At 37.5% G+C, this 18,455-nt stretch overlaps 1 protein-coding gene across 5 annotated transcripts in view; it reads left to right on the top strand.

Annotated features, from left to right (window-relative positions):
* ABCB7 (ATP binding cassette subfamily B member 7) overlaps nt 1–18,111 on the top strand; it is a 43,048-nt gene extending 24,937 nt beyond the window's left edge. For all 5 annotated transcript variants that reach the window (XM_074883075.1, XM_074883077.1, XM_074883078.1 and 2 more), the window contains 10 exons: nt 713–801; nt 885–972; nt 1,944–2,118; nt 3,593–3,750; nt 4,292–4,455; nt 4,624–4,753; nt 5,251–5,422; nt 11,133–11,236; nt 12,859–12,966; nt 15,731–18,111. In XM_074883075.1, coding sequence (XP_074739176.1) covers nt 713–801; nt 885–972; nt 1,944–2,118; nt 3,593–3,750; nt 4,292–4,455; nt 4,624–4,753; nt 5,251–5,422; nt 11,133–11,236; nt 12,859–12,966; nt 15,731–15,949 — 1,407 coding nt within the window. In that variant the 3' untranslated portion in view covers nt 15,950–18,111. The remainder of the gene's footprint in view (nt 1–712; nt 802–884; nt 973–1,943; nt 2,119–3,592; nt 3,751–4,291; nt 4,456–4,623; nt 4,754–5,250; nt 5,423–11,132; nt 11,237–12,858; nt 12,967–15,730) is intronic.
* The last annotated feature ends 344 nt before the right edge of the window (nt 18,112–18,455 follow it).

The following is an 18,455-nucleotide window of genomic DNA, read 5'->3' as shown; positions in this document are numbered from 1 at the left end:
ACATAAATGTCCAGGAATGTTGTGTCTTAGTGTGTTGAGGATAGTGATAGGAGTGAGTGACTATTGGCTCTCTTCTGAATACTGGTCTTTTCTTACACAGAATATAAAGTGAAAATTACCTTTTGGAAAATAGGCATCTCCTTCTTGCAGGTTTTAAGCTTAATATGCTCAATTTTAAACTTTTATAAATCACACCTACTGTCTTTGAAATCAGGATCTCTGGATATTTGTATGCTAAAATCTAAATCTTGATTATGTAGCTTTAATTTTTCTCCTTATGGCTTTTCTCTCCTGACATACCCTGAAGTAGAGAAAACGCTTCATAAGTTGTTATGCATGGCCATTTATTTATTCTTCTGCAGTCTTCAGCTTTCTTTCCAAATCCACCCAAAAAGCATGTAAACAAATGCTTATTTGTGATAACAGCACAAACATCAGCAACATTTATGTTTTATAATGGCAAAAATAACTTTTCAGTATTATGTTATACCCTAGCTCTTTGTTACCTCTTTCAACATTTTTATCTATACCCTTCTCCTCGCTGCTTTCCTTTTGAGTTTATGCCTGTATTTAGTCTTAAGCTCTTCAGAGCAGGGAGTGTGTTGGGAGGGACCTTCAGACTTCTTGCCTTGGGCTAAGCCATCATAATTTTGAGACAACAGTGAAATTTTGAAAATTATTATGACCTTTTTTTTTCTTTTAAATATTCTAGTATTACAAATGCGGTGCAGAGTTTGCGTTAGTAACTCTGGGGACACTAGGAGCCTATGCAGCGTTCACGATAGGAATTACACAGTGGAGGTAAGGCATACCCTCAGATTCATCAGGGCACTTGCTGTTGCCTCAGCCTGAACTCTTGACTGTATTAAGCCTTCATTTTACAGGACTAAGTTTCGAATAGAAATGAACAAAGCAGATAATGATGCGGGTAATGCTGCAATTGACTCACTACTAAATTACGAGACTGTGAAGGTAAGACCAGTCTTTACTACTAGGCTCTTTGTCTTCTGTTGGCCTACGGAAAGTGAGTCATAAGATTCATCTTTTATGAGGCTACATATTTAGAGCAATAACATATTTTTAAAACATTATTAATTTCAAAAGTACTACATGATATTGACAGAATAGCATGAAAGTTGTTAGTGAGACTTGAAAAAACTATTTGCGAATAGGGTGAGAAGTTTCTTTCATGACTGAATCACCTCGACCATCAGTTTCTGCAAAATGTAAACTTAGTCTTTAAGAAGCTTCTCTTCACTTGTTTGCAAAATTGTCTTCTGAATGTCAGCCTGCAACATTCTGTCTTCTCAAATGACTACGCGTACTGTTTTCATTACCTGTTGTGGTTTGTAGCACTCTATTGCAGTGTCCACACAAAAGAACAGGTCTCTATTGTTTCCTCTACTGCTACTATTAGAAAATCCTGTGGACAACTTTGAAATTGTCCAGGCTCAGGCTTATTTTATGCTTCTTTTAATTGGAGAGCTAGAACTGAAAAGGTAAACCTATCTGTGAAGAAGGACCCAGAAGTAGACATTGTGTGAAAAGTACTGTTGTAGAGAATTTGCCATCATCACAGTAACAAGAATGTTCTAGTATGTAGAGGATAGTAACTTGTCGTCTTTTTAATATGTAATGGCAGCTGGTGTTTGGTTTTGACACTAATCAGGTAGAAGTTCTGCCAGACAGACACCCAGTGTTACTGGAATATGACTATGGTAGGGATCTCCATAATGTCTCTTATTGCAGTGCAGAACGTGCTGATGTTTGCTCATGGTTTTTGTCTTCACACACTGATCTTTTGTCTTCTTTTCTCTTTAGTTGTTGGAGAGGGATTGTGTGTGTAGCTGTGCATGTAGTCTGTTCATACTGAATCTTATAACTAGTTACATAGTCTAGTATATTTGAGAATGTGACATTTATTATTTTTGTGTACATCATAGTACTTCAATAATGAAAAATACGAAGCCCAACGGTATGATGAATTCTTGAAGACATATGAAAACGCCTCCCTGAAGACTACCTCTACTTTAGCTCTCCTGAACTTTGGACAGAGTGCTATATTTAGCATTGGCTTAACGTCCATCATGGTGCTTGCTAGCCAGGGCATTGTTGCAGGTAACTCATCTGTCTATAAGCTAAAAATTACTCTCCTTTACCTTCATTCATCCATAATAGAGCTGTTAATTAAAATTAACGTAGGGTGGATGTGATAGTTCATTTTGAGAGTTTTTGTTGGAGAGTTTTGAGTATTTCTGCTTCTTGGAGAATTATTAATCCATGATCTGTATAGCAATAACTAATATGATTTTATTAGAAACATTTTAAAAGTTTAGCAGTTAAAGGAAGATCCTAAGAAAATGTAACTTTGGGAATTTTCTGTTGAAAAGTCCTGGAAGACACTTATATAAATACAAATACTTCTGTGAACCTTCTACAAAGATCCTTTCTTTTTACCCTTCTTCCTTCCCATGTTGGTAAGATTCAGAGCTTTTCCCCATCGTGTGTATACCCATGTGCTTTGTCTACAGTAGTTTTATTACCAGTGTCCTTTGCATTCCTTAGATTAATAATGGCATGTTATTAAAACCATTGTTTCCATATGTTAGAGTTTTTCATCTATATTTGTCTTATTTACTACATAAAGTAAAGCCTGCTTGTTTAGGAGGACACAGTGCAAGCTTCAAATACAATAGATGAGTGCTATATTGGGATGAGGCTCAGCTAAAGCAAGGTGGTTTTAGAGTAAAAATAATGATGCTTTAAATACTTAGCATCCAGGTGTGTTTGAAACATAGACCTTTATATCATGTTGTCTTTCTTGCATCTGCTTTGCTCTTTTTAAGAGATACCAGGACAGGGAAGAGTTACACTGTGAATGGATAAGTCAGCAGGTGCAGTTTATGGCTGTCCTTAAGAAAATTTAGAATAGCCTTTAAGCAGGATGGTAGAAGTTCAGCTTTAAGTCATCTTTCTGGACCTGTTTCAGCTAAACTGACCTGGCACATACCTTTAGCTAGTGTGTCATCCTGAGTTTTCCCTTGATCAGTGTATTTGATATTAAGCTGCCCAGAGGTCCTCACTGTGTGTTTCAGCAGCTCTGTTGTATATAGTATGAAAGTCCTCTCTCTTGATCATGACAAATTCTATCATTTGGATTTGTCTGTAACTGTACTTAAGATTGTCTTTCCTGATTCTTGCTTTCATATATTAGTTCCTCCCCTTCTACCTTATTTAAGCTGCTTTATGTTTCTCTCTGTGGAATTTACAGCTTTACAATCCGTTTTCCGTGAATTTCCTGATATGCTGCTTGTCTTATTTTCCAGGTGCTATTATATCTTTTTATTTTTAAGTGAAATTATATCTTTTTTTTTTTTAAGTGAAAAAAACACAGCCATTCGTTTCAGGCACCTTCCTATATAAAATCTGATCTGGGAATGCATTTTGTTTACTATTTAAACATCTGGTTTTAGACATGGGATAAAAGAAACTAGACTTGATTGACTTGATTATTATTTTTAAATCTTTTGGTGCTTCCTAACAAGACAACCCTTCAAGTCTCCTTATTCTCTCACATCCATTTTGTCTTAAGGCAGCCTTTCTGTTGGAGATCTAGTAATGGTGAATGGATTGCTGTTCCAGCTTTCTCTTCCCCTAAACTTCCTGGGAACAGTATACAGAGAGACAAGACAAGCACTTATAGATATGAATACCTTGTTTACACTTCTCAGTGTAGATACCAAAATTAAAGTAAGTAGTAGCTTATTTTCCTAAAGTATCTGGGTATTTAATAGGGCTGTTTTCTGGCAATGCCATCATTTCACCTTTTTGTTACCTTCCAGGTTTAATTTTTGTTCAAGAAAGATGTTGTGCAAGGATGCTTTCTGCCTCCTTTAAGTGCAGTTAGGGCAATAGCAGCTGCTTTTTTCTTGCAGAACGTTTTAGTGACAGTAAAAGTTACTTCACGGAAGCTGTGCTTGTATTGAGATTTTTTTTAATTTAAGTATTCATGCCCTGTGCTCGAGTTTTTATTTGTAATTAATGATGCAGAATTTATTACCGCAAAAGAAGTTGTGAAGCAGAGTGTTTACAGCAGATATTTTTACCTTCTTTGGGGAAGAGGAGGAACAAACCAATTTCACTTATGTGGCAGATTATAATTATTTTCAACACATCCAAGCTGGAGTGTCTATTTGCCTTTTTCTGAGCTAGGAAATGGACTGTTCAGCTTGTTGAACTGCTTGAGGTTCTTTCCGGGCAGCATATAAAGTAGCACTCTTCTTTTTAATAGGACAAAGAGCTGGCTCCACCCCTGCAGATCACACAACAGACTGCTGCCATCGTCTTTGATAATGTGCATTTTGAATACCTTGAGGGGCAGAAAGTCCTTGCTGGAGTGTCTTTTGAAGTCCCTGCAGGAAAGAAAGTGGCCATTGTAGGAGGTAGTGGGTCAGGGTGGGTAAATGGACTAAATACGCCAATCAGTGATGCAGAATTTTGTTTCTTAAATGTGCTTGTTGTGTTTCACTCTTTATTATTTTTGTTTGTGACATCAGTTCTGTTTGGAGATTGTAAATGGCAAATCAGGAATGTAACATTAATCTGAATTCTTTTCAATTTCAGGAAAAGCACCATTGTGAGATTATTATTTCGTTTCTATGAACCTCAGAAAGGAAATATTTATGTTGCTGGACAGAACATACAAGATGTCAGTTTGGAAAGTCTAAGAAAGGCAATAGGAGTTGTACCTCAGGTATACCATGTTTCATTCTTCCCAAATAGTCCATCGTAATAGTAATTACCAGCATTCTGACACTGTGGTTCAATGAAAGCCAATCCTAATGCAGTGGTATTGTCTAGCTCCTTTGAAAGTCACCATGATTCACCCGTGCTCCCGGAAATACTATGTTTTTATCTGCATCATCATATAGATCCAATTTCTGAAATGTGCTTAAGCCTCTTCATGAGAAACTGCCTCCAGCTTTAAGTGCTTCAGCTTTATAGTTGACTACCACCCATAATGAGTTAGCAAAGTGGTAAAAGTACGCATGATATATATATATATCTTTAGGACACAACGTGTATTAATCCCATTTTTAGGAAAATAAATTTCCCCAAATACTTTTACCTTCATACTTTGTAGAAAAATATAAGCTATTTATTCTGCATTGATTTCTTTCATGGATTGGGAATAGTTTTTAAACTATTGTTCATGGTTTCTTGTTTAAAATATTCTTTCCATAAATGTAGGATGCTGTTCTCTTTCATAATACAATCTATTACAATCTGCTCTACGGCAATATCGGTGCAACCCCAGAAGAGGTGTATGCAGTAGCAAAGTTGGCAGGAATCCATGATGCTATTCTTCGAATGCCAAATGGTTACAACACTCAGGTTGGTGAACGAGGACTCAAGCTCTCAGGTAGGTTTTTAAGCGCACAAGTTCTTTGTATCCCTTTTGCTACCTCGGAGTTCAATGCATAGTTTATTCCTCAGTCAGACTTGCTTTTAGCTTATTTACGTTATAACGTAATTGTAAGGCTAAATATTAATATGAAGATCTGTAATTCAAGGTGACTGTACTCGACAAGATATTTAAAGGAGTGTATTTTCAGGGGAGAGCATTAAAAGAGTTGATGCGTAAGCATGTAGATGCATCGAAGTAAAAATTATCTTTCTCGTAATCTATTTGGGTAGTGGAATGCATGTGAATAGAATTGGGAACTTTGTGTGCTTTGCATGTAGGATGTGATAGGCTTATATATATACATATATATGCATAGACCTTCCAAATTTGAGTTCTTAAATCTAAATTTGTAACAGCTGAAAGTTAGGTGGTGTTTTGCTTTTGCTGTTGGTAGTAAGTAATGAATGGGATATTTTGTTGCAGCGTAGTCATTTTGGACCCTGTTCATAATAAAAGGGCCTTCATGTCTTAAGTGTTTCTTACCCATGAATTGTGTAAGAAACAACATGAAAAAGGTGTCTGCATATCTGCAAGCTAAGGATTTATATTACACAACTTTAGTACTAAAACAAGCATGAGTTTAGGCTCTCAAAGTCTCTCTGTATTTGAGTATGCAGTCTACAAAATAGCAGAACTGTTCTAGACTAGAAAGATCATATCATGGCATTAGCCAGGCTTTGCTAGTCATGCTAACCTTTCAGGGCCACTCTTACAAAAAATTCACTTTACTCCTTCTCTACAGCTGTCTGTAATATTAAAGTGACATACATGTGTTCGTAGGGAAGATAATGCTTGAAAGCAAACATTGTTCCTGTGGCAAAGTTATAATGTAAGATGAGGGATCACATGGAAACTGGGAAATGTCTAAATCATTTCCCATGTCCTTTTTCTGGTTTTTGTTGGTGGATTGTAGGATTTTAAAAATACAGTGTTTAAGTGGAACTTCTTAGGTAGTAGCTAGATTCTACTGGAATGCTTTCAACCTCAAATCTATTAGGTTGAAGTTGCATTGAGACAAAGCTAATAATGTCAGTCACATAAATGTAACATTTACTAAATGTGCATTGAATGAAACAAAACCAAAATGACTGTTTTGGTTGAAGGATATACTATTAATATTAGGTTATTTTATTATATTTTAAGTAAGTCTTTTCTTATGGCTCTTAGTTTTTTAAGAGATATTTGATGCAAGATAAAATGGGATACTCGTTTCATGAGGCTCTCCATTTAATTCACTGATGGGTTTGGTTCCCCTCCTTGGTGGGTATTACAAGAAGTAGAAGGTGCATTTGCAAAGTTCTTTAAACCCATCTCCTGTTGTGTTGTTTTGAAAAAGCAAAACATTGTATAGTTTTGCTTAAAATTGCTAGCCAGTACGAGCAGTGATGGGGCACAGTTTTTCCTATTGGTTTGTTATCTTTTTCTAATACCATCTTAAAGGTGTTTAGATAAGTGTGAGGTTATTGAAAATATTTGGAAGGATTCTGACAAGGTGGGTAGTGTAATGCTGAACTACGTGCAAAGAGTAGTGGTAGAGAAACTGCAGTACATACACAACTACTGCTCTGCCTGAGGAGAGGCCATATCGCTGGTAACATGTAGGACGTGTCTTTCTAAACAACTTCTCCTGAATACAAGACCTTACTGTTTGGCAAACTCCTAATATGTGTGACAGAGCTTTATTTTCTTCTATTCTGACTCTCTGTACAAGACACCATTTATTGGTAAAGAACAGGTCATCTTTTTTCATTTGCGTGTAGGGTGGAGTGGTAGAGTGCAGGCTATGTGACTCTGTTGGGAATGAGGTATGCCCTACAGGAGAGAGAAACTTATTTGGAAACTTCAAGGTACTGAGGTTGCTTGAGAATGGTACTGGGATGTATATCTTGGGGGATGTGGGGCTGGTGGGGATCCAGAGGCAGGAGCGCAGGAATGCAGCGGGTTCGGGCAGAGAGACTGCCTGTTGCAAAGACAGCAAGCTATATGTGGTATTTCTTACTATGCAGCTGCTGAAGTCAGGAGTCGTGGTCTCTTTGAAATAGAGGATCAGAGGTTATATCTGTATCCAGAATATATGTGCAGGAGAAAGCATGCACATTCGCAAAAGGGGAATACAAAGAAGGTTGGAAGGGAAATAAAATATGTGAGGCACAAATCTGGGTGAGTGAGTAGAAGATACAAAACAAGTACTGGCAGAACTGTAGAGAACTATGATAGTGATGAAAGATTTCTCTTGTGCTGCCTGTCTCCCCGTACTAGTAATTTCTAGAAAGAAGATTTGACTAATGCTAGATTTGAAATGTCTTGGTGTTTATAGAAGCATAGAATGGTTTGGGTTGGAAGGGGGCATTCTAAAGATCATCTAGATGAACCCCGTGCCCTAGCATATTTCACTAGATCAGGTTGCTCAAGGCTTTAGCCTTATGTTGAGGTTTAGGTTGGATTTTAGGAAATACTTTTTTCACCAGAAGGGTTGTCAGGCAGTGGAACAGGCTGCCCAGGGAAGTGGTGGAGTCAACATCCCTGGAGATATTTAAAAGATGCGTAGGTGTGGCACTTCGGGACATGGTTTAGTGGCCAACTTGGCAGTGTTGGGTTTATGGTTGGCTCAATGATCTTAAGGGTCTTTTCCAACCTAAATGATTCTGTCCCATTCTAAATCTGGAGAAGTGTGTATGGGCATCTTGGAGTTTTCTTCTGACCTCAAGGCTCCTTTAACGGAGTCTTTCTGAAAATGAGTTGTGCCTTTAATCCTTCATTTTGTGCTACCACTATGATGGTCACAAGTACCCATCTAACAGTGCTTTAGCTAAAGTGGTGTTTAGAAAGTGAAAGGCAATGTGTTCTTTTCCCGTTTTGTTTCTATTTAAAGAAAAAAAAAAAAACTATGCAAAATCTTTCTCTTTCTCAGGAGAAACACTGGATTTCTGAGGGGATAGAAAAAGAGTTCAGAGTGTGCATCTGCCATTGAAGTAGCAGATTCAGTTTCCTACTTTCAACAATTTAATTGTCAAACAATAGTAATAAACAAGCTTCAGTAATGTTTACAGTCAGAGTACAGGAGTCTTAGGCTACAGGAGTCTCAGAAATGTCGGCTCATCTTGGGCTTCCTCAAATTGTGCATTGAAGTGATCTTAAATGCAGTTGTGTGCTCAGCTCTTGGGGAATTCGGTTCTGTGTGCTTTTGCTTGCAGGTGCCAGTTGGTGGTATTAGGTTGAAATGTGGAGCTAACATGACCACTGTATCCCATATGCTTTTGTTAAGATCAATATTTTCATTGATAATGAGAGTCATAATGGCCAGAAATAGTTTAGTTGTTTCATGTATTGGAGGTATCAAATGCGTATCTTTGAGTTCCTTCAGTAGCTCTGTAAAAATGGGGCAGCTGTTACTTTGAATCTCTGCAGTTTTCTGAATAGTAGAATTACTCCCTAAATTATTATAAAGGTATATATTAGATTCATTTCTGAATCTTTTTAGTTTATTTTTAAGTTGGGTGAGGCTTCTTATATTTCTAGTCTAAGAAAAACACAAAGTCCTGACTTGTTTTGTCTTTTTAAAATATTTTCTGGGAGAAATACAGTGAGTGAAGGGTTCTGTGAGTTTAAGCGGTCCTCTGATATCCAGGTGTTTTATATGCATGCTGGAAAAAACAAGGTTTTCCAGACCTTCATCACTGTGAAAGACACAGGGGCAGTTAACGTGGGTCCTGGTTGTGTGAACAGTGGTGGTAAGGTGTGGGACCAGTAAAGGCTGCGATCTTAATTTGGGGCCCTGGTTCTATGAATAGTTAATTTGTTGAGTGCAGCAAATGATTAGTTTAAAAAATAGTAAGTAAATTGGATTCTCCCTGTATGCATATTATGGATTCCTTTCTTCCAGCAGATGAACGGTTTACTACTTTGAGGACTGGCATTGGAAAACTGTATGTTAGAAGTGCTGTCTTAATACTTTAAACCTGGTGGATTTTTTTTATAATTGTCAAGAACCTTAATACAAACAAAAATTCCTAATGACAGTACAGTAGTGTAGATAACAAGCCTCAGTATCTGAATTTCTCTCTCCTACTGTGGTTTTCCTTGCTTGTGCGGTACAAAAATAGGCGTAAGGAAGTCTTTGTTGCAATGAGAACTTTATCAATTTAAATGGTGAAGTAAGCATTTAGTGCAGTTCTTACTGTCTCAGTGATTGATTCATCAAAAGTAAATAATGAAAAACAAGTTGTTTTCGCTTTTTCAAGTAGAATCCATTTCAGTGTTTTCTAATAAAGTGTAATAAACAGAGCTATAACACTCCAAACCCCTGACTTTCTGAATGAAACAGTTAACACGCTGTGTCCTGAATATGAATGGAGAAGAACATGAAATGAGTTGGTATGCTACAAATGTAAGGAAAGACCTTGGGTTTTGTCATTGTAGTATGTCTTTCAAACATGGATATTGTCAAGCTGTGAGTTTTGAACATGCTTTAAAGGAGAGAGAGGGAGAGTATATTAAAATAGACTGAGTAAATTGTACAATTCTAATTGCTACTGAGTTCTGCCAAAGACAGTTTAAAATTTGAACTGCAGCATTATTATCGTAACATATTATATTATGGTTTATTAAGGCATGTTCTCTCATGATAGGAATGGAACATTAACAATAATAAATGATATTCACTGGAATGTTCTGAAGTCTTGAATAAAACAAAGGAGGACAAGTGCACAAATGTGAAATGTTTGCATTGCATACCAAATGTTTAGCAGATTTTAAGTTCTCAAATGCACCTGTTTTCCTGTCTGTAAAAGTTGTCCTAAGTTATTCTTGAGTAGATGTTGGCTGTAAGAATTGCAAAGGAAACTAGTCTGAAACTTGGTTACATCAGAAACCAACAGGCAGTAGATTGCATAATGAAGATGATTTTCAATACTATATTAATTGTGGTTTTTGATGAAATTTGCTGGTTAAGGCTGTTAGGTATGGACACTTTAAATCTGGGCCTTTATGGAGTGGAAAGTTAGATGAATTTCAGGGAGATACCTGAAAGAAAAAAGGTGTGTGCAAGATGCATGAAATCAAATACAGCAGGCGTGGACAGAGCATTGTTTATTTGCAAGTGAAAACAGGATGTATGTATGCAAAGTTACTGTCCAGGGCATAGCTTAGACCAGGTAAACGAGCTCATCCTCCCTGATGTATAGAGTGAGTTACTGTACGTTGACGTGAGTTACCTGTACAAAGCTCTTGCCTTGTAGCATATATGAAATAGTTCATAGAATCATAGGATACCAGGTTAGAAGGGACCTCAAGGATCATCTGGTCCAGCCTTGTCTTGGCAAAGCACAGTCTAGACAAGATGGCCCAGCACCCTGTCCAGCTGACTCTTAGTGTCCAATGTTGGGGAATCCACCACTTCCTTGGGGAGATTGTTCCAATGGCCGATTGTTCTCATAGTTCTCTGTCCTCTTCTAAAAGGATAAGCAATCTTGAATTCCTCTGCACTTATCAGGGAGCAGGAACTTGTGTGATAACTTATGTAACATGTACAGGCCTCTATCAGTAGCAACTATGACGTATATTAAAAAAAAACCAACCACCCCAGAACCAGTTATCTCTGCTGTTGAATTTAGAATATCACGATTATAACTTCATCTTTTTTTTTTTTCCTCTTCCCCCCTCTCAGGAGGAGAAAAGCAAAGAGTTGCAATTGCTAGAGCAATGTTAAAGGAGCCACTTATTTTTCTCTATGATGAAGCCACATCATCTTTAGATTCAATTACAGAAGAGGTAAATTGGGATGAAAAAATATAAAACTTAAGTGGTGTAATGATGTCTGATTCTGATGCTTTTTCCTTGTTCTTTTCCTCTCAGAAAGAATTCTGTTCTTTTTGCTGGATTGCTATCATGTGTTTTCCTAGTATTAAGAGATTCTATGTCTTAGCCTGTTTCCTAAAGGCCAAAGTAGAGATACTGAGTCTGTCTACCTTGAGATGTAGCGAAGAATATCAACTCTGTCTCTGGGTATATTTTCTGTTTTACACTCTTGAGGTCCCATTCGCCATAAAATATTTCATCTCTTGAAACTGTTGTAAAAACCTCACGTGGCCATGAAGTGCAAAGCTTTCCAATCCACTTTAAAAGATGTTTAGATGACATCTAGCATTCATTAAAAATGTCTTATAAATAATTGTGACATAATGCAGAACAGAAAACCTCTTGTTTGTTGTGCAGCATCTTTCTGAGATGCAAATCAGGTAGGTGTAACCTGCAGTGCTGGTATTAATTTGTATTCATTTCACAGGAAGGGCTGTGAAACATCAGAGTGTTGTGACATAGATGTCATGACACTACCACAGTAACTGCATCAGGCTTCATAACTACATCTTTGCTTAAACACAAAACTCAGCACCAGCAGTAATTTCACAAACTAATGTCATAAACTAGAGCTATGTTTGTGTTCACTTATGCAGATTATTGAGCAAATTTATTGACCTGTAATCACTAAATTACTTTCACTTTCCAGATACAAAGAAATCAGAGTACAAACTGTACATCTGTATAGTACAGCTTCCTCATTGGACCAGAAATGTTTATAACACACAATATTCTACAGCACACTATTTTGATTCTTTCTCTTTTGTTTTGTTGTATTTATTGCAAGAATCATAAGCAAAGCTGAAAGGTTCACAGCAGAACTGCATTTTAAAGATAGCAAATGAAAATAGGTCCTTTCCACAGAAATATGTCTGATAATTGAAATGTTTTCTGACAAAGGCAAGTGTTTTTCAGGAAGAAAAAGCAGACACTTCACTTATTGTAGTGAGGGCACAAATTCCCTATTAGTGCTGCTTGCATCTGAATGCAGTTTGGGAAGGTGGAAAACTGCTCACAAAGGAAGCAGTGGATAGATAAATAATTCCTAGGATTGCTTTAACTTTATATTCCACATTGGCATGATACTGAGAGGGATTTTTTCTTTAACTTTCATTGATTGAAAAGTATTATTATGATAATGATGATTTATTATTTTCATGTGCCTTTACTGCTGTTCATGTTGCTTTTGGAGCATGGTTGCATGGGGAGGTTTTTCCTGAAATCAAGTAACACTTCTCTTCCTTTGTCCCATGGGATATCTGCATTTTTGTATGAATATAAGCTTTCTCTGCAGTTTGAGGACTTTATCAGAGCCACAGATATTCATGCTTGGGAAACTTCTGTTTCTTCTGCAGATACTTGTATCTGTTTCTTATTTTGAAGCTATAGCAGTACTGGAGATGTTTTTCAAAACTTATTTACAGTAACTTGCATATTTCCAGACAGCATTTTGATGTGGGAAAGAAGCAAGTCGACATTGGCCTGTCATACCACCTAGAAGTGTCTAAGAGTTTGTCTCTATTTTAATCTTGCAGAATATTCTCAATGCCATGAGGGACATAGTAAAACACCGAACATCAGTGTTCATCGCTCACAGGTTGTCAACAGTAGTTGATGCAGATGAAATCATTGTGCTGGATCAGGTGAGGTGATCACCCCGTGATGTGTAATTTTCACATAATGTCAGTGTTTGTTTTAGAGAGTCTGTGTGTCCATTTTGAAATACTATATTCCTACCAAGCTACTGAAAGTTCTTCCTTTGGAAATGAACCATGTTAGAAAATTGTAGCCCAGGCTTTGCTTTTTATATATTCATCTTCTTTGTAATGAACAGTTTTATCATCTGCAGAAACTTGTATGTGTGACTCTCTCGTATGTTGTATTTTTACTTAGTTTGCATAATTCATTTAATTACATGTTCTTTATATGTATTATGACAAATTTAACTTCTGTTTTCTGGGGCCAGCTTAATGTTGCATGTTTTTAATCTAATTTATTACATACTTCTGTCAGATTAGGTTTTCTAATGTATTCCCCCAATTTATGCTTCATTCTTACTACTCAGTGAGTGTCTGTTTTTCACATGCATTGTTTTTTTCTTTCATTGGAAAGAGAGAGGACAGCATGTTCTGTTTCCATGCAGATAAAACTGTTATAGGATTGTTCAGTCTAATTATGTTATAAATCTGAACACCATTCTCTCTACCTGTAGAAAAGTGTGATTATTCCCTTTCTGTATGCTTCTCTTATAAGAAAAAAACAAACCCAAAGTTTCACCATTTGATTTACTAATATCACTATTCAGCTGTTATCTCATATTGTCTGTCCTAAGTCCATTTTCTTCTCTATTACCCATATCTGGCTACAGATTTAAAACAAACAAATGTCCTTATTATAACTTCGTACTTACTCATTTAACTGATAATGCTGAAAATATAGTGCTCTAATCTGTTGATAATAGATGTTAAATTTATCTCTGCATTCATTTTTCTCAGTTGCTGTTTATATGCTTGTGATCATAGGTGTATTTAGTGACTAAAATATGCATATCTAAAAAAATAAGTTATTCCTACAGTACATTAAATGATTTAACAGGGAATCAGAACAAAATCTTATGAAATAGTGGCATTCCTGACTATCTTTGCTATACAGATCTCAGCTTCATATGAATCTCAAAATGAAGTAGTGGAATAAGTCACTGTGGAGTTTTTATTTGGTTTTGATCTACTTGTTTTTTCAGCTTTTGCTGAAAAATAATTTCTTAAGGTGTATCCTTTATGTAACTGCATGTTAAAACATCTTGCAAATGCTTTTTAACATGTTATAAGGCAATCTGCGACTTTTTGTTGTCAATGCAAGTTTTCACAGCTTACTAAGAGTGTGTTTTGTGTTATAGTGTAACTGTTAAAATAAAAATAAAAGCACAACCTAAAACTGTAAAACAGCTAGGGTGCTCACTTTCATGAATGATGTTAGTGTAATAAAGATTGTGAATGAGTAAGGCAGCGTGGTGCATCACTTCTAGTGCCTGACTGCTTCATGAGGCATCATTGACGTTTGCTCAGCAAAAAGTTGCCTCTTGTCATCCCAGCTTGATTGATGAGCACTGTGTTAGCAACCAGATAAATAAGGCTCAGTAGTGGAGATGAGACAAGATGATTGTGACTGGTTTTGCTTAGCAATGGAAATATGGCATCACAATTTCAGCACCTTTGCCTAGGTGAAGTCAGAATAATTCTTGAGTGAGTGAACAAACATTGTATTAATGATACTGATCTTAATTCTCTGAAGCTGAACAGAGAAGTTACATTTTTGATGATTGTTCAAAAGTTATTAAAAAGAAGGCCGTAATTCAAAAGCCTAGTCTCTACTACAATGAACTCTCTAAATTAACCACTTAGAGTTTTTAAATAAATTCTGCGGTTATGTTGGTCAAGTGTATATTTGTTCAGATTCCACTAGCACAACTAGTAATAGAAGTGACAAGACCCAATTTTTTTCCCAGCATGTTCATCAGCAGTTGTCACGAGGAAGTAGATTTAATTGTAGATCAGAATTTAGAACTAATATAAAACCCATGTAGTTGTCTGTATAATGCTGCCTTTTCCCAAAAGAAAGACTAGCTGGAGAATGAATACATTATTTTAATTTGAAGTCAGTGAATGTAAACGTGTATCTCAAAGTAAAAAGATGAGTCTGTTTTTTTGAAGAGTAGTGTTGTTTCACTGTCCATAGAATTTGAGTTCTCCTCTCCAACTCTTCCTGTTTCCACAATGATAGTCAATAAATCATCTTTGCTCTTGAGAATAGCACAGATGAACTGAACTGCTCACTTGATTTTCATGGTGGCAATTGCAATGACACAAGTTACTGAGCACCCATCTAAAAGCACAATTTACAGTAATTGTTTTTAGGATTTGATTTTAAATGTTTAGCTTATTTAGTACAAATCCCTCTCTGTATGCTCTTTTCTTTTAGCTTCTTAGTGTAAGCGTGTCTCTTACCATGCAAAGACAAATGCATGTTTGTTTTGGTACATAACTTTGCACTAGTAGTTTTAACACCTTGCTGCTCATATAGAGATCCAAGTTTCCTTTAAATAGCTCTTCCAGTTTAGATAGTAAAACTTTGCATGTTGGTGGGCTTTCCATTTTGTCCAGATGGTCAAAAGGCATCTATGTTCCTATTTATGTAAGTTTGAGAACAACACAGCTCCTTGTTTTCAGCTTGCTGTGTAGCACACAATTCAGTGCACCACACATTCAGTCTTTCATTGCTGTCCCAAGCTCCTTCTCATTAATAGTTGGTGTAACATATACTATAAAACTGTGGCCCATATGTTGGCAGCATTTATATTCCTATAGATCTGATAATAATGATTACTGACTTACTCCCCTTCTTTCACAGGGTAAAGTCGTGGAACGTGGTAGACACGCAGACCTTCTTGCAAGTCCTAGCAACCTCTATTATGAAATGTGGCATACACAGAGCAGCAAAGTACTAAATAGTCATAACAATCCAAATTGGGAAGAGAGAAATAATCAGATGTCCAAAGAGGAGGAAAGGAAGAAACTAGAAGAAGAAATTATCAATAGTGTGAAAGGCTGTGGAAACTGTTCATGCTAAGTATGATCCTGGATTAATCTTCTATAACAGGTTAAAAATGCACAAGATTACAGTGAAGTGCAGCTCTTGTTTTTAAGTCAGTGTTCAAAAACTTCCTGGGCTTTGGGGTTTTACAGTTTCTCAGAGGGACGTAATTTCAACCAAAGGAGTTCTATTTTTACATATTTAGAAATCTGTAATATTCAGTGGCATCTGCGAGAGCTGAGCTTTTTCAAAAACTTTAAACCTCTTAACTAAGAGTGTAATTTATGGCCATTTTTAGGCATTGGTAAATTCTCCTGGTAGTCACTTGAGGTGGATTATTAAATTGTAAACAGATCTGTCTTTGATTTGCATTTTTTCTCATCATTAATGGTTGATAAATACGTCATGTTTTAATTGTAATTGGGCTAATTTGAACTCATTTGCTAGTGAGGAAGATGCAATTTAAATTCATCAGTGGTGTTCTGGTTTAAAATGTTCTACCTTGTAAAGAATAAGAAAAACCTCAACAAAATATTAAGAGACTTCCATAACAAACTAAATATTGGAATTACCCATCTGACCCTTCAAAAACACCTTTTATATTGGACTATCAGGAAATGTATTGGTGGTATTTTAAAAGAAAGCTAAGTATTTTTAAGAGCTGGCAAAAATCTGGAATTGACAAAATATTGTGTGACTTTACAGAAAACATACAAAATGTTGTATGTAAATATGAAGAATGGGAAGTTTTCCTTAAATGAAAAAATCAGAGTTCAGGATTCTGTATCCTCAACATCTGCTGTAGTAGTCAAAGCAGAATGCAGTCACTTTTTCTATTTCAGTCATGGTCTTAGGGAGCAATTAAGATTCAATAAAAACTTCCATAAATTTCTATTATGTCATTAATGCATGAGAAAATGACCTGGATAATGTTGAAAGCATTGCTGTAATACTCTCCTCACTTCAATAGTTGAAACTTCTTCAGTGTCAAGAAACCTCAGTCTTTGCAATTTGCAAAACACTACAGGTGTATCGGGTTTGCATGGCAAGGTTTTGGTAGCCAGGGGCTACAGGGGTCGCCTCTGTGAGAAGCTGCCAGAAGCTTCCCCCATGTCGGACAGAGCCAATGCCAGCCGGCTCCAAGACGGACCCGCCGCTGGCCAAGGCCGAGCCCATCAGCAACAGTGGTAGCAACTCTGGGACAACGTATTTAAGAAGGGGGAAAACCAGCTGTGGAACAGCAGCTGGGAGAGAGGAGTGACAATATGTGAGAGAAACAGCCCTGCAGAGCCCAAGGTGAGTGAAGGAGGCGGGAGGAGGTGCTCCAGGCGCCAGAGCAGAGGTTCCCCTGCAGCCCGTGGTGCAGCCCGTGGTGAGGCAGCTGTGCCCTGCACCCAGGGAGCTCCACGGGGGAGCAGACACCCACCTGCAGCCCGGGGGGACCCCACGCTGGAGCAGGGGGATGTGCCCAAAGGGGGCTGTGACCCTGTGGAGACCCCACACTGGAGCAGGCTCCTGGCAGGACCTGTGGCCCCGTGGAGAGAGGAGCCCAGGCTGGAGCAGGTTTGCTGGCAGCACTTGTGACCCCGTGGGAGACCCACACTGGATCAGTTTGTGAAGAGCTGCAGCCCATGGGAAGGACTCATGTGGGAGAAGTTCATGGAGGACTCTCTCCTGTGGGAGGGGACCCACAGTGGAGCGGGGGGAGAGTGTGAGGAGGAAGGAGCAGCAGAGACAACGTGTGATGAACTGACTGCAACCCCCATTCCTCATCCCCCTGTGCCGCTGTGGGTGGAGGAGGTAGAGAAATTGGGAGCAAAGCTGAGCTGGGGAAGAAGGGAGGGGTGGAGGGAAGATTTTGTTTTAGTTCTCGTTACCCTACTGTGATTTGATTGATAATAAATTAATTTCCCCAAGTTGAGACCATTTTGCCTGTGGTGGTAATTGCTGAGTGATCTCTCACTGTCCGTATCTCAACCCAGGAGCCGTTTGTTATATTCTCTCCCCCTGTATAGTTTAGGAGGGGAGTGATAGGGTGGCTTGGTGAGCACCTGGTGTCTAGCCAGGGTCAACCCAGTGTAACAGGATTGTATTTTTAGGCCTTATCTCTTCAGGGAAATTTACCGTATCTGTTTATCACTAGTTACTCTGGTATAATTTTTCGTGTTGAATTTAAAAATAAAGATCGTTCTCTTGGATGTTGAAAAGTAACTTTTTTTCCTGGGGAATTATACCAGTATAATTACACTGATATAATTACATTTGTAAATCAGATGCAAGATTTCTCAGTGTGGGCACTAGCAAAGCACTGGATTTGGTGCTTCTGGAAATTTAGTTGCAAATAGTGTTTATTTTTTTGTGTTATACCCTCCCCTGCAACTAAATATAGGAACAGTAACTTAAAGGGAGTGAAACCTTTGCTGTCTTTTCTGCTAGTTACTCATTTTCTCTCTATTAAACTGATGGATAAAAAACCCCATCCTGGCATCAATCTCCAGTTAAAAATTATTTTAAAAGTATATTGAATGCGAGGACTTTTATT

Source organism: Strix uralensis, chromosome 13 (genome assembly GCF_047716275.1).
Source record: "Strix uralensis isolate ZFMK-TIS-50842 chromosome 13, bStrUra1, whole genome shotgun sequence".
Classification (NCBI taxonomy): Eukaryota; Metazoa; Chordata; class Aves; order Strigiformes; family Strigidae; genus Strix; species Strix uralensis.
Note: the sequence above shows the minus strand (reverse complement) of the source record. Positions and strands in the feature narration are given on the sequence as shown.